The sequence below is a fragment of the Arvicanthis niloticus genome, chromosome 2, assembly GCF_011762505.2.
Source record: "Arvicanthis niloticus isolate mArvNil1 chromosome 2, mArvNil1.pat.X, whole genome shotgun sequence".
NCBI lineage: Eukaryota > Metazoa > Chordata > Mammalia > Rodentia > Muridae > Arvicanthis > Arvicanthis niloticus.
Window position 1 is genome coordinate 7,492,372 of NC_047659.1, and position 25,169 is coordinate 7,517,540.

A 25,169-nucleotide genomic window follows, 5' to 3' on the forward strand; every position below is an offset into this window, starting at 1 on the left:
TCTCATTCATTTCTCCTAACTAGGAGAGGCGCCTTCTATTACACAGGACTCAGAAGTCCAGTTCATAGTAGGCAGCCCCCTCATCTGCCCATCGTGTAATCCCATGAGGATTCAGATTGAAGGCACTAAAGCCTTAACCAGACGTCTGTATGTATCCACATTATAGATGAGAAAGTCTTCACCTCCCCTAAAATGTAAATACTCTTTGTCATCTGGAATTGACTCTGCTAGGTTGGCTTTTTTTTTGGGGGGGGGGTCTTGTTCCCTGCTGAACCCTTAAACACTCAGATAAACATGTAAATATCACACACTTTGCTTGTCTTTATCCACATTAGTCTCTTCACCGTCCAGAGGTAACAGTTTCTTTGGCGTTCCCTGTGGATAAAGTGTGATTCTTGTGGGGGCCAGTTTGGTTTTCTTCCCCATGTTGTTTCTTGCCAGACCTTGTATCCACAGCAATGGATACATACTTGTATGAAGACTTTAAAAAATGAATGTTTCAAAAGGGAAGGAAACTTTGGCTTGCCAGCAGGCTTTGAGCTTTCTGTGGAACTTCTCAAACTCATTGTTGAGGGAGGACTTTAACTGACCCTAGGGTTTTTAATTTACCTTTGTTTTGAGGTCCTAGGGGTCAAACCCAGGGCCTCAGGAATGCTGGGCAAGCACTCTAGTACTGAGTCACAGCCTGAGGGCACCCAGCAGCAGGGTTCTAGGTGCTGCCTTGCTCTATTAGGACAATGACTTAGCACTGGAAAGCCTGCCTTTTTTTTTTTTTTTTTTTTTTTTTTTTTTTTTTTTTTTTTTTGTTTGTTTGTTTGGTTTGGTTTGGTTTGGTTTGGTTTTTTGAGACAGGGTTTCTCTGTGTAGCCCTGGCTGTCCTGGAACTCACTCTGTAGACCAGGTTGGCCTCAAACTCAGATCCGCCTGCCTCTGCCTCCCAAGTGCTGGGATTAAAGGCGTGCGACACCACCGCCCAGCAAAAGCCTGCTTCTTAGCAGTTGGGAGTAGTGGGCAGTATTTGAAAAGCTTGAGATCTGGGGCAAGGAAACCTCTATCCTGGCTTTTGTACCTATTGCTTTGTGGTAGGTCTGAGAAATCACCTTACCGTTTCGAGCTCCTACTTTTCCAAATGGGAATCCTTTTAATCTGATTCAGGGTGTTTGCCTCTCCATCTTGCCTTGGGCTTGTCTCCTGTCTCCTGTTTGTGAGCAGTGGGATTATTGGTGGGCTGCCACACTTGCCTGGCTTTTTAAATGGGTGCTGGGAATCTGAATTTGGTCTTTGCATCAGGTGCTTTATCCATTGAGCTATCTCTGCAGTCTTTGTATTGTTTAGAAGCTTATTGGAGTGATCATGAAGCCTAATGTTCTGTGTAGCTGTGGCTGGTCTGGCAGTGTGACACCTCCACCCCGACCTCTAAGCCATTCTGCTGCTGCAGTTGTAGGTGTGTGCAGAGGAGCCAGCACTAGTGGCACTGGAATGACCACTCAGAATTCTGTGAAAGTCACTCAGAAAGTGGCAGAAACTTGGTTTGGACATTGGTATTTTGAGATCTCTTGGTGTTCTTCAGTTAACGTGTTTATAGAGTCTGAGTAGTGCAGGGTGTGTAAAAAGTGAAGACACTGCTTGGAAAGCTATTGCCGGGCCTGGTGTGGTTGTGCACACATTAAATCCTGGCAGAGGCAGAGACAGAGGCAGGCTGATCTCTGAGCACCAGGCCAGTCAGAGCTACACAGTAAAACTCTGTGTCAAAAGAGTTAAAAGCCGTTGCTGCTAAGCTTAAGTCCTAGTTTACAGGAGAGCCTGTGCTTTCTGGAGGCAGGTGGACAGTGGCGCATTTGTTTCTGTGTTTCTCAAAAAGTCTGTATTTATGAGAATAACTCTGGTAGCTCAGTGTTATTTTTCTCGTCCAAAAGTCTTTAAAATGTTTTTTCTTGAACGTTTTCTTTATTGTTTTCATGACTGTGAATATTTTGCCTCATGTATGTTTGTGCATCACCTTGTGTAGTGTCCAGGATCTGAAATTACAGAAGGTTGTAAGTCACCTTGTGGTGCTGGGAATTGAACCTGGATTCTCTCTAAGAGCAGTGAGGTGCAGCCCCTCCCCCCAAAAGTTTCAACCAGATGGATGTCTCTAAGGAGGACTATGTTCATGTGCGCATATATATATATATATATATATATATATATATATATATAATTTATTTATTTATTTTTTTGGTTTTTCGAGACAGGGTTTCTCTGTGTAGCTCTGGCTGTCCTGGAACTCACTCTGTAGACCAGGCTGGCCTCCCAAGTGCTGGGATTAAAGGCGTGTGCCACTACTGTCCGGTAATTTCTGTAGGATAATGGCAAAAGCTGTTTCCTTCCTGAGCCTTCAGGTTGGCTGTGTGAGTACCAGCCTCATCTGTGTATCTGATGTCCCTCCCTTGCTTGTGGGAGGGGGTCTTTTTCTTGAGCCAGTTTCTAGTGCCCTCTGAGTCTGTCATGTAGATGTGTACTCCTCTGGACGTTATCATTGTTGGTGTCACCCTATAGAACTTGCTTTTTGCAGATTATGTAATGTGCTATTGTGTGACAGACTTCCTGGGGAGTTGCAACACATACAGCTCTACTCAGCATAGAAAGGGAGCCACAGAAGACCAAAGTGATGGGTGCACCAATGTCTAATTTGGTGATTCAATTAACTTTTATTCCGGTTACTTAGCAGAAGTGTGGGAATTATCTTCAAAGCCAGGTGTGGTGGCACAGGCCTTTAATCTTCAAATTAGGTAGAGGCAGGCAGATCTCTTGACTTCAAGGCCAGCCTGGTCTATAAAGTAAATTAAAGGATAGCCAGGGCTATACAGAGTAACCCTGTATCAAACAGTTTGACACTGCAGCTGCATCAGCAGAAAGCCCAACTGATTGTGGTGACAACTGAAGGCTGGGGGGTGTCTGAAGCTTGCAGCCCTTGCAGGAGCTGCACAACTGGAGCAGCTCTTCTCTGGGCAGGGTGGCTAGTCAGGGTCTCTACCCCAGCAACTGTGACCCCTTGTGATCATGGTTTTCTCCTATGCCTTCTGAGCCTCCCTTTCCCTCCTGGAGGGCATGTCGTACCCAGAGGAACATGCTCTGTAACAGTGCCTTCACAGCTTGCAAGTAGCATCAAGTCTGAGACTAATTTACATCTCATCATTCACAGCCAATGCAGTGTGTAGGGACCATTAACACTTAATTCAACAAAGATTCTATTCTTCATAAAGTACTGTTTTCTCTTCCATCCTTCCTCTTGGCATTTTAAATTGTTTTTCTGTTCCAAGTAGATTAGAATCTAGAAGGGACTTACTTACATCATTCTACTCTGATAAACTTTCATTCTGCTCACACTATTCTTTTTTTTGTTTTGTTTTGTTTTTTTCGAGACAGGGTTTCTCTGCGTAGCCTTGGCTGACCTGGAACTCACTCTGTAGACCAGGCTGGCCTCCCAAGTGCTGGGATTAAAGGCGTGCACCACCACTGCCTGGCTGCTCACACTATTCTTAAAGATTTATATATTTTATGTATGTGGTGAGTACACTGTAGCTGTCTTCAGACACACCAGAAAAGAGCATCAGATCTCATTACAAATGGTTGTGAGCCACCATGTGGTTGCTGGGAATTGAATTCAGGACCTCTGGAAGAGCAATCTGCTCTTAACTGCTGAGCCATTCTCGGTGCTCTTAACCACTAAGTCATTTCTCCAGCCCTCACACTGTTCTTAAAATTCATTTTGTGTGTGTGTGTGTGTGTGTGTGTGTGTGTGTATGCATGTGCTGGAGGCACATGTGGAGGTCAGAGGACAACCTAAAATAGCTGCTTTGTTTCTCTCCTTTCACCATGTAGGTCCCACAGGTAGAATGCAAGTTCTCAGGTTTACTGACCAGAGCCTTTCCCCACTGAGCCATCTTGAGCCCCTCAGCATGTAATGGTGCATATATTCATTTTGGCCTCTTGTATGTCTGCTACTGTATTAAGGTCATGGTTGGCTACTAAAAACTGGAAGCTTCACTGCAATCCATAGATTACCAGTTTGCAGGATGAGTTGTTTTTCTGAGACAGGGTCTCATTAGCCCAGGGTAGCCTGGGAACTCACTGTGTAATAGAGGCTGCTTATAAATTCCTGAACAAACTGATTCTACCTCCTGAAGCTATAGAATTATAAGCTGGAGCCACAAAACCTAGCACATGATGAATTCTTTTTTTTTTCTTTTTTTAAAAAAAGATTTCTTTATTCATGTATTTTATGTATGTGAGTACCCTATCTTCATGCATGCCAAAAGAGGGGGTCAGATTGCATTATAGAAGGTTGTGAGCCATCATGTGGTTGGTGGGAATTAAACTCTGTAAGAACAGCCACTGCTCTTGGCTGCTGAGTTGTCTCTCCACCCCGTCAAGATGAATCTTGATTGCAGTGTGAGTATTATGATGGCCTAGCTCGAGCATGCCTAGTGTACACCTGCTTTCATGGTGTGTTATCCTTGTGACTTCAGGCCACATACTAAGGACAGTAATAGTGTCTGCTTCATAGAGGTGGAAGCAGGCGTGTTCCACCTCAGGTGTGTGGAAGTCAGGACAACTTGCAGAAGTTGGTTTTATTATGTGGGTTCCAGCAATCAAACTCAGGTCATCAGGGTTATGGGCAAGCAAGTTCCTTTCCTGCTGAGCTATCTTGCTTGTCAAAATCCCACCCCCCTTTTGTTTTTAATAAAAATTTCACTTTGTGGCTGGGGTGTGATCAGTGGTTGGTGCTGTTGAGACCCTCAGGTAAATCCTTCGCACACTGGGACTTATTCAGTGAGAGATCACTCAGTGGTGGCTTATGAACACTGCTTGTCCCAGAGGACCCAGATTTGATTCCTAGCATCTTCACAGATGCTCAGAACCCCTTCCTTCCTTCCTTCCTTCCTTCCTTCCTTCCTTCCTTCCTTCCTTCCTTCCTTCTTTTTTTAAAGTTTTTTTTTTTTTTTTTTTTTTTTAAATGTACACAGGTGTGAGGATGTCAGAGATCCCCTGGAACTAGAGTTATAGATAGTTGTGAGATGCTCTGTGGGTGCTGGGTGGGTGAATCTGAGTCCTCTGGAAGAGCAGCCAGTACGCCTAACCACTGAGCTATCTTTCTAGCCCTGCTCATAACTTTTGTAACTATATTTCCAGGTGATCTAACACTTGCTTCAGGCTTCCTTGGGTATTAAATACAAGTGCATAGAGTTACATGAAAGCAAAATCCTATACATGTCACTAAAATAAAAATAAATGTCACACACACACACACACAAGAAGTAAAAAGGATGCAACATTGTTTCATTTGTTTGGAAAAGTAAAGAAGAAAGTTAGTTTTATTAAATACTTGTTTTTTGAGACCAGCTCTGTCTGGATCTTCTGCCTCTCCCTCCTATGTGCTGGGATCACATGTGTGCATGCCCAGCCAAAACATCATTTTGATACCTAACAAAAATGATCATAATATGGTTTTTATAATTGAGAGTGTTTTGTTCTGTTTTTCCTTTTCATGTTTTTTTTTTACTTTCTATTTAGTTTTACTTAAGGAATAATTATCGAACATTACATATACTTAGAACATAAACATGTTTTTATATTTCTGTATATGCCAAGCAAAATGATATATTTCATTGAGAAATTTTATTTATCTCCTTCTCTCGTTGGTAGGGTCTCACTTTGTAGCCTAGGCCAGCCTTGAACTTGCCTCAGCTTTTGCTCTTGTGCCTAGCCTGAGAATTTTAATTTTTTTAAAAGAATTATCTATTTTATATACGTGAAAATATTGTAGTTGTCTTCAGACACACCAAAAGAGTGCATTGGATCTCATTACAGATGGTTGTGAGCCACCATGTGGTTGCTGGGAATTGAACTCAGGACCTCTGAAAGAGCAGCCAGTGCTCTTAGCCACTGAGCCATCATCTCTCCATCTCTAGCCCAAGAATTTTATTTTTTTAATTTATTTAAAAAATTTTACAATTTTATGTGTATGTGTGTGCCGACATGATGGGTGTCCTCAGAAGCCAGGGGACAGTGTTAACAGCTCCTGAAGCTTGAGTTGTAGGCAGTTGTGAGATGATTGACACGGATGCCGGGAACCCAGGGCAGGCCCTTGGGAAGAGCAGCAAGCACACTAACTGTGGAGTTGTTTCTCCAGTCCTTCTTTTTCTCTTATTACATGGTCCTTGAACTTGTTATGTAGCTGAGCATGACCTGGAACTCTGGATTTTCCTGCCTCCGCCTCCCCAGTACTAGGATCATGGGGTTAGTGCCATCTGGTCTGATTTATGTGGTGCTGGAGATGGAATCAAGGGCTTGTGCTTGTTGAACAAGTGCTCTGTCAACTGAGCATTAGAATTCTCAAACAGACACTAAACCCACAGCCTCATGCAGACTAGACACACAGCAGTTGCCATTTTAAATAAGACTCTCACTTTTACATTTGTTAAAGCCAGGCTTGTCAAATAAGTAAGCCAAAGGTAAGCATGCCTTGACAGAGGGTGTGATGATTTTCAGAACACCTGAATCTCTTTAGTGCCCTCACCTCCGTGTCATTATTTGAGGCTGCTTTATTATCAGCATAAAGAGAAAAATTTGTTCCGATAACTGGATCTAATCCCCCAATTATTTTTGGACTCTGAATCTTATCCTATTATCAGAAAAAGATTATACATAGTCCAGTGCAATGGTGTGGGAGTTGGTAGCTATAGATTTAATAGAATCAAAGTTGTTTTTGTAGATGCATTAACTGTTAGGGAAATGCATACTTTTTAGGTGTGTTTATGCCTCTGATGGGAAATTCCTGAATGACAGCTGTGGTGTACATGGCTCTAACACTTTGTGTTTTAGTCCTTTTTTTCCTTCTCTCTTTTAACATTACATTTGTTTTATTTATTGTACACATGAGTGGGAGTGTGCATGCCATAGTACAGGTGTGGAGCTCAGGGGAATTCGAAGGAGCTGGTCTCTCCTTTCATGTGGGTCTTGGGTATTAAACTCAGCTTGTGAGGCTTGGTGACAAGCACCTTCACTCACTGAGCCATCTTTCTGGCCCTAGGTTTTGTTTAAATTTTTTTTTATATTGATTTGTATGTGTGAGCGCTCTCTCTGGTCCTTAGATTTTGTTTTTGAGCCCCAAATCTCCTGTTTCTAGGACATTAAGCTTGTTATTTATTATGTAGCTTGGGCTTCTCATGTGCTGGGATCACATGTGTGACCTCCACACCTGTTTCTGTAGGGCTGGGATGAAACCTGAGGCCTTGTGAGGCCTTGTGAGGCCTTGCGCATGTGAGCACTTTACCAGCTGAGCTACATCTGCACCTCTGTAAAAACTTCTTTAAGTTACAATTATTGAGTATGTATTTATTTATTTTTATTTTTTTATTTTTTTGGTTTTTCGAGACAGGGTTTCTCTGTGTAGCCCTGGCTGTCCTGGAACTCACTCTGTGGACCAGGCTGGCCTCGAACTCAGAAATCTGCCTGTCTCTGCCTCCCAAGTGCTGGGATTGAAGGTGTGCGCCACCACCGCCCGGCTTAGTATGTATTTATGTACATACAACTTGAAGAGTTCTTCTTCTACCAGATGGATTCATGATATCAGCAGGCCTTAGCAGCAAGCACAGTTTTAAGATATGATATTCTCATATACTTCAGGCTGGCCTTGAACTCTATGGGATTAGCTGTGTTTGTTTTTTATATACTGTATGGCCTAACCTAATATCTTAAACTTTTAGACCAAATAACAATGATTCATTCTTATATTCCCAGCACTTAGAAGGCTGAGGAGGAAGAAGAGGAGGAGGAAGAGGAAAAAGAGGAGGAGGAGGAGGATTGCTTTAAGTTTGAGACCAGGGTGTACTAAGTAATAAATTTCAGCCTAGCTTGGGCTATGATATGAGAGCTTGTATCACAAAGCCTACTAATAATAAAAATAAGAAACAATTTTAAAAATCCTATGTTCTTATGTTTTATGTTTAATTTGAATATCAAATTTCTTTAACTTTTTTTTTTTATTAGAGGAGCAAAATTATGTCTGTACTTTCTTTTTTCAGGAGCAGTAGAGAACTCTGGACAATTCTACTCGGGAGGTCAGCTCTTAGAGAGTTGGTGAGTTACAGTGTTCTAGACTGATTTTTAGGAGTTTTTATATTTTGATTACAAAAAATAAAATCAGAAAAACCCAAAATGGAGACTTGGAGACTTGTGTTCTTGTGTAGCTACTGAAAATTTCTAAGTCACCCTTTGCTTGTACCATGTCTTCTGTAAAGACAGTCATGCCAGCGCTGAGGTTGTCTGAGAACACACTGCAGAGAGAGAGCCTCTGCTGCTTGGGCTGAGGGAGGCGCTCAGGCCTCTTGCTCATGCTCTTTGTTTGCCTTCTGTAGTGTATAGTTTCTGCTACCCCTCATTAAGATCCGGGCGGACTGCGATACTAGTCCTGCCCATACCAGTCCTGCCCAGGTTCCCTCAGATCCTCGGATGAAACACGCACACGCACGCTTAATTTTGATATACTTTAGCGCAATGACCGGGCTTTTCCAAGCCTTCCTTGACTGTCGCTGTCCCTCTCTTTACTCCCAGCTCAGCATCCTAAATCTGCCCTCAGCTCAGTTGTGTTTTTAATCTCCCTGCTTCCTAGCCCCAGTTGGGGAGATGGCTGAGGGCAAATCTGTCTGAGATCTCATATGGCTGGTGGTTCTTTTCTTGCTCCAAAGCATATGAAGTCTCTCTCCTTCCTTGCAATCTCTCTCCTCCCTTTCGTCTACTTGCCTGCCTGTGGGAAAACTGGAAGTCCCACTTATTCCACCCAGCTCACTGGCTGCTAGCATCTTTATTGATTGATCAAGAGCCAATTGGGAACAGGATCTTCAGGGTTCAGACGCAGATTCCCCATCCGAGCATCAGAACCACCTCCTGCAGCCTTTAGGTGTGAGTTCTCAAATGTTTTCAAGTGTATGACCAGAGAAGGACAGTCCTTCACGTTGGTCCTTTAGCTTCTTACCCTGTGAGGAGTGTACTGATGACATTCACTTACTGTTAACTTTTGTTATGAATAACATAGACTTATACCCATCTTAGAACCTTATATGATATGCCTTCCTCTGATAACATTGCTTCTAGAATGGATCCTTAGGAAAGGACATCTTAGTACTGTGTGCTCAGAGTGCTCTGGCACAGCAGTCTACTTCATATCTGGGCATGGGCTATACTTTAACCCCAGTACTGAGAGCCTGGAGTAAGCTCTCAGGGTTAGACCAGCTTAGACTACAAACACCAAATGCTTAGGTCTGGGCAAATATTGTTTATTTATTTTTATTTTATGTATGTGAGTGTTTTGCTTGCATATATGTATATATACCACATGCATGTCTGGTGTCAAGGAGGCCAGAAGAGGGCATTTGACACTCTGGACTGCAGGCACAGACAGTTGTTGGCTGCCATGTCGGTAGCAGGAACTGAAATTGGTCTTCTGCAAGAGCACTCAGTGCCTTTAGTCTTTCCTGTGCCTTGAGTGGTTGCCTTCATCTAGTTCATTACAGTAAAGTGATTTTATTTTTTATTTAATGATTACTTGTTTTTATGCACATGCATTTTGCCTGTGTGTATATCTATATGAGGATGTTGGATTCCCTGGAACTGGAGTTACAGACAGTTACCATATGGATCCTGAGAATTGAACCTGGGTCCTCTGAAAGAGCAGCCAGTGCTCTTAAAGTGCTGACACATCTCTCCAGCCCCATGGAGTGATTATATTAAAAAAAAAAAACAAAAAACAAAAAAAATGACTTCTGGAGTGTATCTAGCATTTTAGAAGAATGACAAGATCTGCTATTTAGTAAAATAATGTAATCAATAGAAAGCTACTTTATAAATATTTCCATAAACAATACTACAGTATTAATCAAAGAAAGCATTGAAACATTCTGTATTCAGAATACTTGAAACCAGTGGTTCTCAACCTTCCTAATGCTGTGACCCTTTAATCAAGTTTCTCATGTTGTGGTGACCCCCCAATCATCAAATTATTTTTGGTTGCTACTGTTATGAATTATAATGCAAAAATATATATTTTCCAATGGTCTTAGGAGACCCCTGTGAAAGGGTTGTTCCCCCCCCTCCCCCCCCAAAAAAAAGGTGTTGTGACCTAAAGGCTGAGAAATGGTGCTTTAAACTGTAGTGGGAACATTTCAGACAGACACAAAGGAATGTACAATGAGTGGTGTGACCCTGAAGTCTGACTCAGGTTGCGTTTGTGTAACTGCCTTCTTCTTTTGCAGAATCAGATTGAGGAGGAACTCAATAAATATTGGCAGCGGTTGTTAGAAGGGCTTTCTTACTACAAACCTCCCAGGTATGGCCATTCTAGTGTCTAGTGATGCCAGTCCCTATCCTCATCCCTCAGGACTCCAGCATGGATGCACCTGCCCTGTGTGCTTTTAAATTGCTCAGCTAGAAAGTGAGCAGTTTGGATGCCTGTAAAAAGGAAGAGTAATTTCCTCCACAGTAATCCAGTTGTCTGTCACCCTCCCCAGACAGAGTTTCTCTGGAGTTCTGGCTCTTCTGGAACTCACTCTGTAGACCAGGTTGGCTTGGGGATTTATTGAGTATTCAAGTACTATTTCTTTTTTTGTTGTTTTTTGGTTTTTTGTTTGTTTGTTTGTTTTTTGTTTGTTTTTCGAGACAGGGTTTCTCTGTGTAGTCCTGGCTGTCCTGGAACTCACTCTGTAGACCAGGCTGGCCTCGAACTCAGAAATCCGCCTGCCTCTGCCTCCCAAGTACTGGGATTAAAGGCGTGCACCACCACTGCCCGGCTATAATATTTCTAGTTGACCACATTTTAAAATCTAAGTTCAGAGATATAGCAAACAACAAAAAGGTTACTAATAGCTGATACTTGCATAGTGTTTGCAGTGTGACATTTCTTTTTCCAAGCATCCATCTTTCTTTTTTTCTTTCTTTTCTTTTTCTTTCTTTCTTTTTTTTTTTTTTTTTTTTTTAGATTTATTTATTATATGTATGTGAGTGCACTGTAGCTGTCTTCAGATATACCAGAAGAGGGTGTTGGATCCCATTTCAGATGGCTTTGAGCCACCATATGGTTGCTGGGAATTGAACTCAGGACCTTTGGAAGAGCGGTCGGTGTCTTTAACTGCTGAGCCATCTCTCCAGTCCTTCCAAGCATTTTTCATAAATTAGTTAGGCAGAGGCTTTGTATGGTAAGAGAGTCAGCAGGAGGCTGGAAATCATCCTGCTAGAAACCCTGGAAATCACACTGATAGTGTGCTTGTCTACCCAAGCCTCTTCATTCAAAGTCTAGCACCTCAACAAAAAAGTAACCTGTATATTCATCACACAGGTTTTTAAATACTTATTTTTTTTTAATTCTTTCCTCATATACTTTTCCCCAACTGCAGTTTTCCTCTTCCCTCTCCTCTCAGTTCTCTCACCCCTTTATCTTGCATCATTTAATCTTTCTTTGGTGGAGGGGCTTGAGACGGCTTCTCTGTGTAGCGCTGGCTGTCCTGGGACTCACTCTATAGACCAGGCTGGCCTCGAACTCAGAGATCCACCTGCCTCTGCCTCCCAAGAGCTGGGAGTAAAGGTGTGCGCCACCGCCTCCTGGTTTTCTAATTTTGAAAGTGGCCCTTTGTGTGACTTGTATTCTCCACTGTGCACTGGAGAAAACAATGCAGTCACCCAAAGAATACACACAAGTCCAAGTTCCCAGTGCCAGGGCATCTGATGCCCTCTTCTGGCTTCTGGAGGCAACAGACACACATGTAGGCCAAACACCCATACATATAAAGTAAAAACAAGGGGATGTTTAGAGAGAGAGATGATTTTATACAATAACATGTCATTTGAAGTCTGGTAAATTTTTGTTTGTTCGTTTTTTGAAACAAAGTCTCAAAAAAAGTCTATCTGTACTGTAACTTACTATATAGATTAGGTTAGACTTGAACTTAAAGATACCTGCCAGCCTGTGTCTCTCAAGGGCTGGGAGTAAGGCTTATGGCTCTATGCCTTGACACCTCCACACCCAGCTAAATCTTTTTTTTTTTTTTTTTTTTTTAAATAACTAAAATTAAACTCTAGACTTTACTGTCATTTAACCTTTTTTTTTCTTTTTGAGCTCTGAACTTGAACTGAAAATCCTCTCACAGGGGCTCTACCAGCTGACCTCCATCCCTAACATCTCTAGGCCTGAGTGTCTTCTCTTGTGTTGTAATCCCCTCCAGGGCCACGTGTTACATTTAGTTGTCATGTGTCCCTGTCTGGGCTCAACTGTGACTGTGCTCAGCTGTTACTGTGTCTCAGTTTTTTTCCTTGCTTTCATGACTTTGAGAAGTTCTGAGTAGAGTGGCCGAGTATTTTATACAATGCCCTTCACTTGGACTTGTCTGATATTTCTCACTGTGGACTTGAGGTCTGGGCTTTCCCAAAGGGAAATGCCATTCATGTTACATCATTTCAGCTATATGTGCTAGACCCATGGAACAAGTGGTAATGGTACCCTTGGTCACTCTACTGAGGAGTTGGAGGATGAGGACATCTGACAGGGACCTTTGGCCTCCACATATACTGCCCTCCACAGTGTTTAAGAAAATAAACATAGCAAAAGAGATGTGCAGATAGCATCGCTGTAACTAGTTTATAAGGCGCATGCATGATGATGGTGCGTAGGCACAGCCAGTGCTGTGTTGTTACAAAGTTTACAGATATGAACAGGTGTGTACGTTACAGGCCAGTGCCATTGAGTGTTTTTTTATTTTATACCCTTGGGGGTCATTGTAAATGAGGAAATAACTTGGCGTTTTTCTCATAGTCCAAGTTCAGCTGAAAGAGTGAAAGCTAATAAAGATGTAGCGTCACCTCTGAAGGAGCTGGGCTTAAGAGTCAGCAAATTCTTGGTGAGTAAAAATTAGCACAGGGTCAGCTTATGCTGCTTGTGGATGCCTGTGGCTTCGTTGTTAATAATGTCAGTACAAGTTCTAAGCTTCCGTGGCTAGTGTTCACTTAATGCTTCTTGCTTTAGGGTCTTGATGAAGAGCAGAGTGTGCAGCTGCTGCAGTGTTACCTTCAGGAGGATTACAGGGGTACTCGGGACTCACTAAAGGTTTGTGGCTCCGCCTAGCTCCCATTGGCCTGTCTCCCTTGTAGAGTTTGGGCTCTTGCCCTTTACAGAAGAAACTAGAGATATACACGTATTAGGCAAGACTTACTTATTTTGTTTTTGTTTTTTGAGACAAGGTTTCTCTGTGTAGCCCTGGTTGTCCAGGAACTGCTTTTGTAGACCAGGCTGGCCTCAAATTCAGAGATCCACTGCTTCTGTCTCCCAAGTGCTGGGATTAAAGGGGTGCATCACCACTGCCCAGCTAGGCAAAGCTTTTAAAGGCTGGAAAGAGATATCCCAATGTGTTTAAGAAGACATCTGTCTTATTCGTGCAGGGGTTGAAATGTAAAAGAATTACATGTAAGTGAGAGATCTGAAAGAACATCCAGCCTGTCCGGCTTTAATCTTTTGTATAAAGAGACAGACCTGAGGAGAGGGAAGGATTTGAGTGTCAGTTTGGTTAGACTTGGCTTAAACATGACTTAGAGATGTTTACAGAAACAAAATACAAGGGCAGGCAAGAAGGGTATGGTGCATCTTTTTCTTTGCCAGTTGAATTCTACTTGTAAGACAGCTTTTTGATTGTTCTGTTTTCCTTCAGACAGTCCTGCAAGATGAGAGGCAGAGCCAGGCCTTAACCCTCAAGGTAAGCACTGATTGCTGGCTCACTCTTTGGTGGACTCTTGTGGCTGCTTTTTTGTTATTGTTGTTTGTTTGTTTGTTTTGTTTTGTTTTGTTTTTCGAGACAGGGTTTCTCTGTTTAGTCCTGGCTCTCCTGGAACTCACTCTGTAGACCAGACTGGCCTCGAACTCAGAAATACACCTTCCTCTGCCTCCCAAGTGCTGGGATTAAAGGTGTGCACCACCACTGCTCGGCTGTGTGGCAGCTTCTTGACTCTGTTTTCTGAGTGTTCCTGACTTTCCATTCTGGTTTTTTTTTGTTTTTGTTTTTTGTTTTTTGGGTTTTTTGGTTTTTTGTTTTTTTGTTTTTTGGAGCCAGGGTCTTATTGTGTAGCCCTGGCCAGCCTGGAACTCACAATGAGCCACCATGTGGTTGCTGGGAATTAAACTTAGGACCTTTGGAAGAGCTGTCAGTGATCTTAACCACTGAGCCATCTCTCCAGCTCACTGGAACTGAGTGTGTAGACCACCTCACTATATAGAGTCACCTCCCTCCGTTCCTCAGTCCTGGGTAATAAATATGTGTGAGGCACTGCCTTGCCATGCCTCAGTGTTTAGGTCTTAGCTGAGGCTTCTCAATCCCATGATCCAGCTGAGGAATTTTTCCCAGAGTGCCTTCTGCTGCTGGTGCAGAACTCTTTTGGGGATGACTGTTCTCTGAGGCTCAGTTAACTTGAGATTTTGGGTGGAGAGGGATAACTCGGGGCTTCAGGGATGTTAAGAGAATCCCCCACAAAGTCCTCTTCTCAGTCTTTTTAGGTTAACTTCAGCAGGATTGATTTGTATTTCTATACTCTTCATCTGTCCTGCAGTCTTCTCACTTCAAGGCTGTCCCAGGGATTTGAATTCTGGAGTATTTCCTGTTGACACTCAATGCAGTTTAAGTCCATTGCTTGCAACATGATTGAACATGTAGTCCTGGTTGCTGTATGTTTGTTTTATGTATTTGACCTGCCAGCTTGTATCTTCTGTATTATTTGAACCCTTTGAGAACTCATACTAGAAAACTGTAGAAAGAATTAGAAATTCTTGCTAGCCCATATAAAAGACACAACCCAGGTATTTTATTGAAAAGCCGTAAGTCCAGATTGGGTAGGTATGCAGCTATTCTAACTCATTTCCCAGCCATAGCATCCCTTGTTATGTGCAGTTTCTCACTGCCATGTGCTCATGCTCCATCGCCTCTCATGGCGGCCTCCTCCAGTCTCTGTTCTTCCTTCTTCCCTCCCGCTGCTACCTGCAACTCCAGCCAAGAAAATGAAGTCCTGTCTATTTCTACCTATTGCCCAATCACAGGCTTTAGTCTTTTTTTGACCAATTAACTTGGGGAGCAAGGTTACATAGCATCACTTGGTGTTTGTGACGATCTCATCAGGGACAACCAGATCTCAGGGACCAGAATTTAGTATTTGAATACAAGCAACCCAGTAGAGAAAAAATTGTTTTTCTGGAAATTTGTTTACATTAACTAATAATTCGTATAATCTTCTTTGGTATATGATTGTGGAGGTTCTTAATTCAATGTTCTTACATTTCTGTGATTGCTGATATTCATCAGGTTTTTCTTTTCGGGTTTTTTTTTTTTTGTTTGTTTGTTTTTGTTTTGATTTGTTTTGTTTTTCGAGACAGAGTTTCTCTCTGTGTAGCCCAGGCTGTCCTGGAACTCACTCTGTAGACCAGGCTGGCCTCGAACTCAGAAATCCACCTTCCTCTGTCTCCCAAGTGCTGGGATTAAAGGCGGGCGCCACCACTGCCTGGCTCTCAGGTTTTTCTGTTTGTGTTTAAAAATGTTATTTTAGGGCCTGGAGGTGACTCAGTGGTTCAGGGTGCTTGCTTCTCTTCCAGAGACCTGAGTTGGGTTCCTAGTACTGATGGCAGCTCATGAGGGCCTTACCTCCAGGTCCAGGGCACTCCTTGCCGGTCTTCCTCTGGCTTTGGTAGACAGCTGCAAAAATAAGCTGAAGTAAATGTTAAAGTATTTATTTCTTGTGTATACCTGCATAGTGAGCATGTGGAGGTCAAAGGACACCTTGTGGAAGTGGGTTCTTTCCTTCCACCATGTGGGGCCTAGAGCTTGAACTCAGGTTGTCAGGTTTGTTGACCTTTACCCACTGAGCCATCTTTCCTGCCCTCCATTCAGTTTTGAAGGATCTGATTATCAGCAGTTGTAAAGGGGAGTCTTCTTTTTGCCAGAGTGAGTGACTGATTTTGAAATTTCATGTTTTCCCCCTAGATTGCAGATTATTATTATGAAGAAAGAACGTGCATTCTTCGTTGTGTCTTACATCTTCTGACATATTTCCAAGATGAACGCCATCCCTACAGGGTAAGCCTGCTTGGTTTTCTTTGTCCTCTATCTGGTGTCCTTCAGATTTAAATAATTTCATATTACTCATATTCACTTGAGTGTTTACATGAGTTACTGTGTTCTGGGTTTTAAGGCTGAATACGCTGACTGTGTTGACAAGCTGGAGAAGGAGCTGGTTTTAAAGTACCGACAGCAGTTTGAGGAGCTGTATAGAACAGAAGCCCCGACCTGGGAGACGCATGGCAACCTGATGGTAGGTAGCACATGCGCAGTACTCTAGCTCAGCAGGGGATGGGCCTTGTTGAAGGAGTCCTGGTGGCTCAGGTTACACCTGAGCATCTGTAGGAATGGGTAAGAACAAAACTCTGATTAATGGTCCCTGACTCTGAGCCTTTCCTTAGTCCATTTTATATTTTTTCTTTGCTCATTTGTGTTAGGATTATAGTGTTAAAACCCACCAAACCCTCTTTGGTTTTTCCTGTTTTCCTATATTATTCTCTTAGCAGTTAATGGAATTCTAAACTCAGGATTCATCTTTTCTTTTTTGAGAGAAGTCCTGGGGTAGGCTGAGGCAGCACAGGGTCTCACACTCTGTCCCACCCAGGCTGCCTGCACCTGCCTCATGGCATCCTTCTGCCTCCGCCGTGCACATCGATTCCATTTCCCTGTGATCTTTTTGTACCATGTGTAATACTAGGCTGCTTCTTTCATTGTAAATGCTAAACTAACTACTGTATAGATCATAATATCACTTCTTGCTTTTGTTTGCAGATAGAACTTTATACAGAGTAGCTGCAAACTCCCTAGATAGCCAAGGCTAGTCTTGAGTGCCTAATCTTTCTGTTCCCACCTCCCAGGATCTGGGATTACAGGCTACCCCACCAAGATACTTTATTTTGAAAATAATACATTAACATTAAAACATGTTTGCATGAGGGTGCTATTCATTGGTAACAAACTTTCCCAATATGGTTGAGCAGCAAAACAAACAAACTTCAACATAAACAAATGCTAACAATTAAAAATATTTTATATAAGAAAAGTACCCAAGCCTGGCTTAATGTTACAAGTCTGAAATCCAAATTATTTAGTATAGCTGGAGTTTCTTGGACCTGCCAGCCTCTGAATAATGCCACAGAAACTTGTTTATTTGATTATGCCCTAGGCCTTAGCTTAGGCCACTACCCAGTTTGCTCACTGAACTTAACCTGACTATCCTTGTCCAGGTACTGTAACATGGCCTCATTACCCACATCCCCTCCCTATGTCCAACTTCTCCATGTGCAGCTCCTGGTTCTTCTCCCAGAGAGCCTCTCTCAGACCAGAAGTCCCACCTACCATATCTGCACAACTATTGACCATCAGACTTTTATTAAACCAATCAGTGAGTTAGGAAGGTGTTGTTTACAAAATACCCAGGAAGGTAATGAACCATAACAATACCAAGATCCAGCCACTCCTCATCTCTGCTGGTACAAAGTTAACAATTGAATAATACAAAGACAACCTTCACACAACATACAAAAAGTTTACCTCAACAGTTTAGGAGGCAGAACAAGGACAGTTGTTAGTTCAAGAGCCAGTCTGGGCTAGAGATTGAGTTTAAGGGTAATCTGAGGAAGTCAACAAGACCCGTTTCAGTGACTAGCACTTGGCTAGCAGACACATGAGGGTCCAGCCCCATGTTTCTCAACACTGGCCCCCAGAGGACAATGAAAACAGGTCCGTGACAGGTTGGAGAGGACTCTGCAGGCAGAAGTGTTTATTGCTTCTTCCAGAGGGCCTGAGTTCTGTTCCTGAGCACACGTAGGGTAGCTCACAGCCACCTGTAACTCCAGGTCCAAGGAATCCCAACATCCAATATTTTCTTCTGACCTCTAAAGGGCACTTACACATATTTGAATATATGCAAAGACACATAGCATAAATAAAAAGGTAAGAAACAGACCCATTACAATGTAGTGCATAGATTTTTACTGTCTTCTTTGGAAACTTAGAGTAAAACAAAATGGTATTGAAAACAGAGGATCCCGAAAAAAAAGCTTAGTGAAACCTAAAGTCCAAATGCACAGAACCTGAAGGTACTGCAGAGCTGTCACTAAGAGGGAAGACACACTGCCACAATCTTTGCTTTGTGACACAGTCTCTCTGTGTAGCCCAGGCTGGCCCCATCTCAGAGATCCTGCCTCTGCCTCCTAAGTCCTGGATTAACTAATGGAGTATGTCACATGCGAGCTCCTTATCACTTTTATTTTGTTTGTTTTTTCTTGAGAGACGGTTTCTCTGTGTTGTCCTAGAACTAGGTCTATAGATGAGACCGGCCTTGAACTCACAGAGATCTGCCTGCCTCTTCAAGTGCTAGGACTAAAGGCATGTGTGTCTCAGCTGACACCATTTGCTGCTGCCTGACTTCGTGTCACGTTATTGAGTGTAGAGATTCAGCACCAGTAATGGGTGATTTGGTTTGCCATCTATTAACTCCAAATTATGTTTCCAGGAAAAAAAAATACTTCTGTGTTTAAAAAAACCTGCAGGAAAGAAGGAAAACCAGAGACAGAATAGTAATACAGAGCTAGAAGCTAGCATGTGAATAGACACAAAACAGGTGGGAAGTGAATGTGTATCTTAGGGCTTTACTGTTGTGAAGAGACACCATGACCAAGGCAACTCTTTTTTTTTTTTAATTTAAATTCACTTATTTTATGTGTGTGAGTACACTGCCACTGTCTTCAGACACACCAGAAGAGGGCATCAGATCCCATTACAGATGGTTGTGAGCCACCATATGGTTGCTGGGAATTAAACTCAAGACCTCTGGAAGAGCAGCCAGTGCTCTTAACTGCTGAGCCATCTCTCCAGCCCGCTCCCCCACAAGACAACTCTTATAAGGACAATATTTAATTGTGACTGGCTTACAGGTTCCCAGGTTCAGTCCATTATCATGAAGGCAGGAACATGGCAGCATCCAGGCAGGTATGGTGCAGGAGGAGCTGAGAGTTTTACATCTTCATCTGAAGACCACTAGGAGAAGACTGGCTCCTGTGTGGTTAGGAGGAGGGTCCTTCTGCCCACCCTGACAGTGACACACTTCCTCCAGCAAGACCACACCTCCAAATAGTGCCACTCCCTGGGCCAACCTTATAGAAACCATTATAGAGTAAAACAATTGACATTTGAGGGCTCAAGAGATTGCTTAGTGGCTGTCTTTCCAGAGGACACTGCATTCAATTCCCAGCACCTAAATGGTGTTTCACAGTCATCTGTAACCTTAGTTCCTGGTGATCCAACACCACCTTCTTGGCCTGGGCAGATACTACACAAATGTGGTATGTAAACATACAGACAGGCAAAGCATCCATACACATAAAATACTGAGGGACATGTAAGAAACAGAAAGTGGCCCAGGCGGTGGTGGCATATGCCTTTAATCCCAGCACTTGGGAGGCAGAGGCAGTCGGATTTCTGAGTTCGAGGCCAGCCTGGTCTACAGAGTGAGTTCCAGGACAGCCCAGGCTATACAGAGATATACAGAGAAACCCTGTCTTGAAAAACCAAAAAAAAAAAAAAAAAAAAAAAAAAAAGAAACAGAAAGTGGCGTTTCACTAGTGGGAACTAAGAGCGTGGAGTTCTAGGTCACATCTCTACTGCAGACTTTTTTTTTAAAGACTTATTTATTATTTTATGTATATGAGTACACTAATGCTCTTTTCAGACACACCAGAAGAGGGCATCAGATCCCATTACAGATGGTTGTGAGCCACCATGTGGTTGTTGGGAACTGAACTCAGGACCTCTGGAAGAGCAGCCAGTGCTCTTAACTGCTGAGCCATCTCTCCAGCCACGCTTTTTTTTCTAAAAGCTGAGTTTAAAAAGAAAGAAGAGGAAGGAGGAAATTACTAAGCATAGAATTTCAACCCTTCTAAAGCCAGGGCTTGGGCTCTGTGGCCGAGCACTTGCCTCAGAAGCATGAGGCCCTAGGTTCGATGCCTGCTCTTCCACTACACTCGCCTTAAAACAATGAGGCCTAGTGTTCAGGCATTATATATTTTCCTTTTTTAAAAAAACCGAGGTGTGTTAGTTTGTGTATATGGATGTGGTATGCGTATATAGGTTCCATATAGGTCCCTCAGCATGATACATGTATCAGAGGAGATGTTGCAGGGGCTGCTTCTTTCCTGACCATCCTGTGAGTGCTGCGGACTGAATTCAGGTTATTACATGTGGCGGCAAGCACCCTAACCATCGGAACTGTCTTGTCAGTTTTCTGATACAGGGTCTTACGCTGTAGTTTGGGCTTGCTTGAAACTCATAGACTGCCTTAGCCTCCTGAGTGCCAGGGTCACAAACATACCATCATGCCTAGTTGATTCTATTAAATTTGACTCAGTCATGATCAGTGTCTTTATATTTATTTTATTTATTATTTGAAACAGGGTTTTCCTACAACACTAGTTAACCTTGAGCTGAATGCGTAGCTGAGGATAGCCTGAGCTCTTGGTCCTCTCACCTCCTGATTGCTGGGGTTACAGGTGTCATTGATGCCTGGCTGTGTTTTTGGAAATAGGTCTCGGTGTCTCTGTCTCTCTCTCCCTCTCGCGCTCTCTCCCTCTCTCCCTCTCTCCCTCTCTGCCTCTCTCTCTGCCTCTCTCTCTGCCTCTCTCCCTCTCTCCCTCTCTCCCTCCCTCTCACCCTCTCTCCCTCTCCCTCTTCCTCTCTCCCTCCCTTTCCTCCCCCCCTCTAGCCTAGGTTTATCAGAACTCACTCAGTAGCCCAGATTGTCCTTTACATCAAGTTAATCCTACCATCCTAGTCTCCTGAATTCTAGGATTATAGGCATGGGCCACAGCCAGCAGCTTCTGGTAGTGTTCTAAAGGGTACTGTCCCTAAGCTGTTCCAGTCTTAGAGCATGGGGAGCTAAGGTAAGATTCTGTCTCCAATTAGTGTCCTATGGTTTATTTCTCATCTTGAGATTGTTTTAGTAAATATACCATGTTCATGTCTACTTACATAATGTGTGCTTGACAGTCATAGAGTGTGGTGGCTGTTTGATGTTGTCCAGGTCTTTGCTTTGTTGATTGTTTTTGCCAGATTGTTCTGTAGGTATTATAATATGATTATGTTAGCAAAGATTGGTAAGAAGCTGGAAGTGGTGCACATTTATAATGTCAGCACTTGGGAGACAGAGCAAAAGTATGGGGCTCAGACTCAACCTGAGCTGTGTCGTAAGTTCAAGGACAACATGAGACTGTCATAAAACACCCTCCCCACACATATACCTAGCCCCCCCCTTCCAAGTAGACCCTGAAATGATAACATTTATATAAATGGGAATCCTGTGCAACATTAAAAAGAAGTAACCAGCTAAATACTAGCAAATCAGCTTAATGCTTCTCTGAAAAGGAGTGGAGAATATACTGTTGAGTCATCCTTGAGACAGTGTTAAATAAAGGGGAAGTGGTCAAGTAGTTATTACATTATTTTGTTTATAGAAAGAATATAGGCTAAATCAGAATCAGTTATTACATTTGGCACATTGCTGAAAAGAGACTGGAATCCAAGACGGGTTGCTTTGTACAGAAGTGTAGATGACCGGGCAATAGAAATCACAGAGACATGGTTTCTTTATTCATACAGACACTATTCTGTACTTGGTGTATTTTTAAAACCTTTAGTATGGATATGTTATCCAATAAAAATAACATTTTGGGGGGTGGATGTCATGCTACACTTCTTTAATGCCAGCACTTGGTGGGGGTGGGGAGCTGGGGACGGATGGACAGACACTATCCCTGCATCTAGAGGCAAATACAGGATCCCTGAGTTTGAGGTTAGCCTTGTTTACATAACCAGTTCTAGGCTATGCAGGACTACTTAGTGAGGCCCTGTGTATTAAAAAAAAAAAAAAAAAAAAAAAAAAAAAAAAAAAAAAAAAAGTTAATTTGTTGTGTAGTCTAACTGTTTCCTCTCCCATTCTTTCTCTGTTGGTGCAGACTGAGCGCCAGGTGTCTCGATGGTTTGTTCAGTGCCTCCGGGAACAGTCCATGCTACTAGAAATTATTTTCCTCTATTATGCATACTTCGAGATGGCACCTAGTGACCTACTGGTACTAACCAAGATGTTCAAGGAGCAAGGGTTTGGTAGTAGGCAGACCAATAGACACCTTGTGGATGAAACCATGGATCCTTTTGTAGATCGAATTGGGTAAGTCTGAGAGTGGATTGCAGTTTGTGAACTCTACAGGGTTTAGACCGTTGGTATTGCAGTGGAGAGGGAAGATGCAACGTTCCTTCAGCGGGTTGGGAAGTGGGTATGAGTGTCGGCATGTCCTGTTCATGCAAGAGGTATAGTTTGAAATTAAGGAGACTTCTTCTTCCAAAACTGTCCTGTTCTTTCTTTATTTATCTATCATTATTTTTGCTTATGTGTGTGAATATTTTACTTTCACATATACATGTGCACTATTTGTGTACCTGCTGCCTTTAGAGGACAAGAAATGGCATTGAGTCACGTGCATGCCACTGTTGTGGGTGTTAGGAACTGAACTGGATTCACTGCAAGAATAGCGAATGCTTGTAGGGCAGTGGTGGTGCATGCCTTTAAGCCCTGTATTTGGGAGGCAGAGGCAGGCGGATTTCTGAGTTCGAGGCCAGCCTGGTCTACAGAGTGAGTTCCAGGACAGCCAGAGCTACACAGAGAAACCCTGTCTCAAAAAACAAAACCAAAACAAACAAACAAACAAACAAACAAACGAATAGTGAATGTTCTTGTGCTTAGCCATGTCTTTAGTCCCAAAGACATTGTGCCTTTTCTTTGTTTTTCAAGATACTGTTTCTCTGTGTAGCCCTGACTGTCCTGGAATGCGCTCTGTAGACTAGGCTGGCCTGGAACTGAAAGATTTGCTTGCCTCTGCATTCCAAGTGTTGGGATTAAAGGTGTGTTCCCAACGGCCTAGCAAAGACGGGGAGTCTTTGTCTTAATCTAGGAGGTTGGTCCACTATCCATTCAACAAGAGTACTTGGTGAGTAACTAGAGCAGGCATGGTACAGGGGCCACAATGACACTGAAGAGCAAGGTGTTTAGTCTCCACTGTCTTTGAGGTCATTGTCTGTAGTTTTTTAATTTAGTTTTTCTGTCCTGACGGCTGTGGGTATATCCACATGTTGTGCGTTTGCTCTGAGCAAAGAAATACATTTAAGGAGTAAAAGCCGCGTCAGGGGTAAGTTACAGCTATAGAGCACTTCAGTGTTAGTTCTCGGTCATCTTGAATGATCCGCACAGTCACAGGTCGGGCTCAAGTAGAGATTGAGATGTGCAGGAAACAAGAACATAAACTACATTCCAAGGTCTGAGGGTCAGCTGTGGTGGAGCGCGTGCTTGACACACATGCCCGGTTGGTCCTCAGCACCACAAAACCAAACAACTTCATATTTAAAAGCACAGCAGGAGCTGGGTGATGGAGGTACACCCCTTTAATCCCAGCACTGGGGAGACAGAGGCAGGAGGATCTCTTTGAGTTTGATGCCAGCCTGGTCTACAGAGTGAGTTCCAGGACAGCCAGGGCTATACAGAGAAACCCTGTCTTGAAAAACAAAAAACCAAGAATAACCCCCACGCTGTGGGAAGAAGAGTGTGAAATGTGCAGCAGTAAGTGGTGATGGCGAGTGCTTACAGCTCCCGTGGCTTCAGCGCAGCTCAGAACCGCGTGGCTAAGGCTCTGCTGTGGGCTCTCCTCTCCAGGTACTTCAGTGCCCTTATCCTGGTGGAAGGGATGGATGTTGAGTCCTTGCATAAGTACGCCTTGGACGACAGGAGAGAGCTGCACCAGTTTGCTCAGGATGGGCTTATCTGCCAGGTGAACTTGAAGAGCCTTTCCCTTTTTCCGGGTGGTTTATAGTTAGTTTTTAACCTCTCAATTACCCTGATGCACAGAAATTTTACTTCTATATTTTTAATTAGGTCTGGGAGAACTCAGAGTTATTTGTGCAGAGATAATAATTGAAGCTAATAGGAAGTAGACTCACTAACAGAGGTGGCAAATCCTTTGGGGGTTATGGGCATATGTGGGTTTTATGAAAAAAGGGGGTGTGAGTCAAAATGATTAGAAAGTCAGAAAGGGGGCTGGAGAGATGGCTCAGCGGTTAAGAGCACGGACTGCTCTTCCAGAGGTCCTGAGTTCAATTCCCAGCAACCACGTGGTGGCTCACAACCATCTTAAACCATCTGTAACGGAATCCAATAACATCTTCTGGTGGGTTTGAAGAGAGCTACAGTGCACTCATACATTTAAAAAAAAAAAAAAAAAACCTAAAAAAAAAAAAAAGTTTGGGCTTGGAAAACATTTATTAAAAAAAAAAGACAGAAAGGGAGAGGTCACGGAATGTTCAAGAAGGATCAGGCTGATAACAGCTCTCAAGTCGTAATGTGTATTTTATAGCTTTAAACTCAGATCATCGCCAGGCGGTGGTGGCGCACGCCTTTAATCCCAGCACTTGGGAGGCAGAGGCAGGTGGATTTCTGAGTTCGAGGCCAGCCTGGTCTACAGAGTGAGTTCCAGGACAGCCAGGGCTACACAGAGAAACCCTGTCTCGAAAAACCAAAAAAATAAATAAATAAATAAACTCAGATCATATAAAATCAGAAACAATTGTGGGTGACAGTAAGAGTGTTGGGTTTCCTAGCAGGGTGGTTGGGGTGAAGATGAGGGCAGAGCTGGTGTGGGATCCAGGGTCTCTAGGTGATAGGCTTGCTTGAACATGCTGACGTGCCTGGCCGAAGCCGGTCCTTCCCTTTTCATAAACACAAGTGTTTTCTCCCCTCATTAGGATATGGATCGTGTGATGTTGACCTTAGGAGACATTCCGCACCATGCCCCCGTGCTTTTGGCCTGGGCTCTCCTCCGTCACACACTAAACCCAGAAGAGACCAGCAGCGTGGTCAGGAAGATAGGGGGCACGGCCATCCAGCTGAACGTATTTCAGTACTTGACTCGACTGCTTCGGTCTCTTGCCAGCGGGGGAAATGATGTAAGCCTTGACTTGTTGGTAGTT

General features: G+C 43.2%; 1 protein-coding gene across 1 annotated transcript in view; it reads left to right on the forward strand.

Moving 5' to 3' along the window:
- The window catches only part of Nup188 (nucleoporin 188), a 58,966-nt gene that overhangs the window by 834 nt on the left and 32,963 nt on the right, over positions 1-25,169 (forward strand). The window contains exons 2-11 of the mRNA XM_034493774.2: positions 8,070-8,124; positions 10,296-10,369; positions 12,845-12,929; positions 13,055-13,135; positions 13,734-13,778; positions 16,047-16,139; positions 16,255-16,374; positions 22,112-22,323; positions 23,860-23,974; positions 24,945-25,145. Coding sequence (XP_034349665.1) covers positions 8,070-8,124; positions 10,296-10,369; positions 12,845-12,929; positions 13,055-13,135; positions 13,734-13,778; positions 16,047-16,139; positions 16,255-16,374; positions 22,112-22,323; positions 23,860-23,974; positions 24,945-25,145 — 1,081 coding nt within the window. The remainder of the gene's footprint in view (positions 1-8,069; positions 8,125-10,295; positions 10,370-12,844; positions 12,930-13,054; positions 13,136-13,733; positions 13,779-16,046; positions 16,140-16,254; positions 16,375-22,111; positions 22,324-23,859; positions 23,975-24,944; positions 25,146-25,169) is intronic.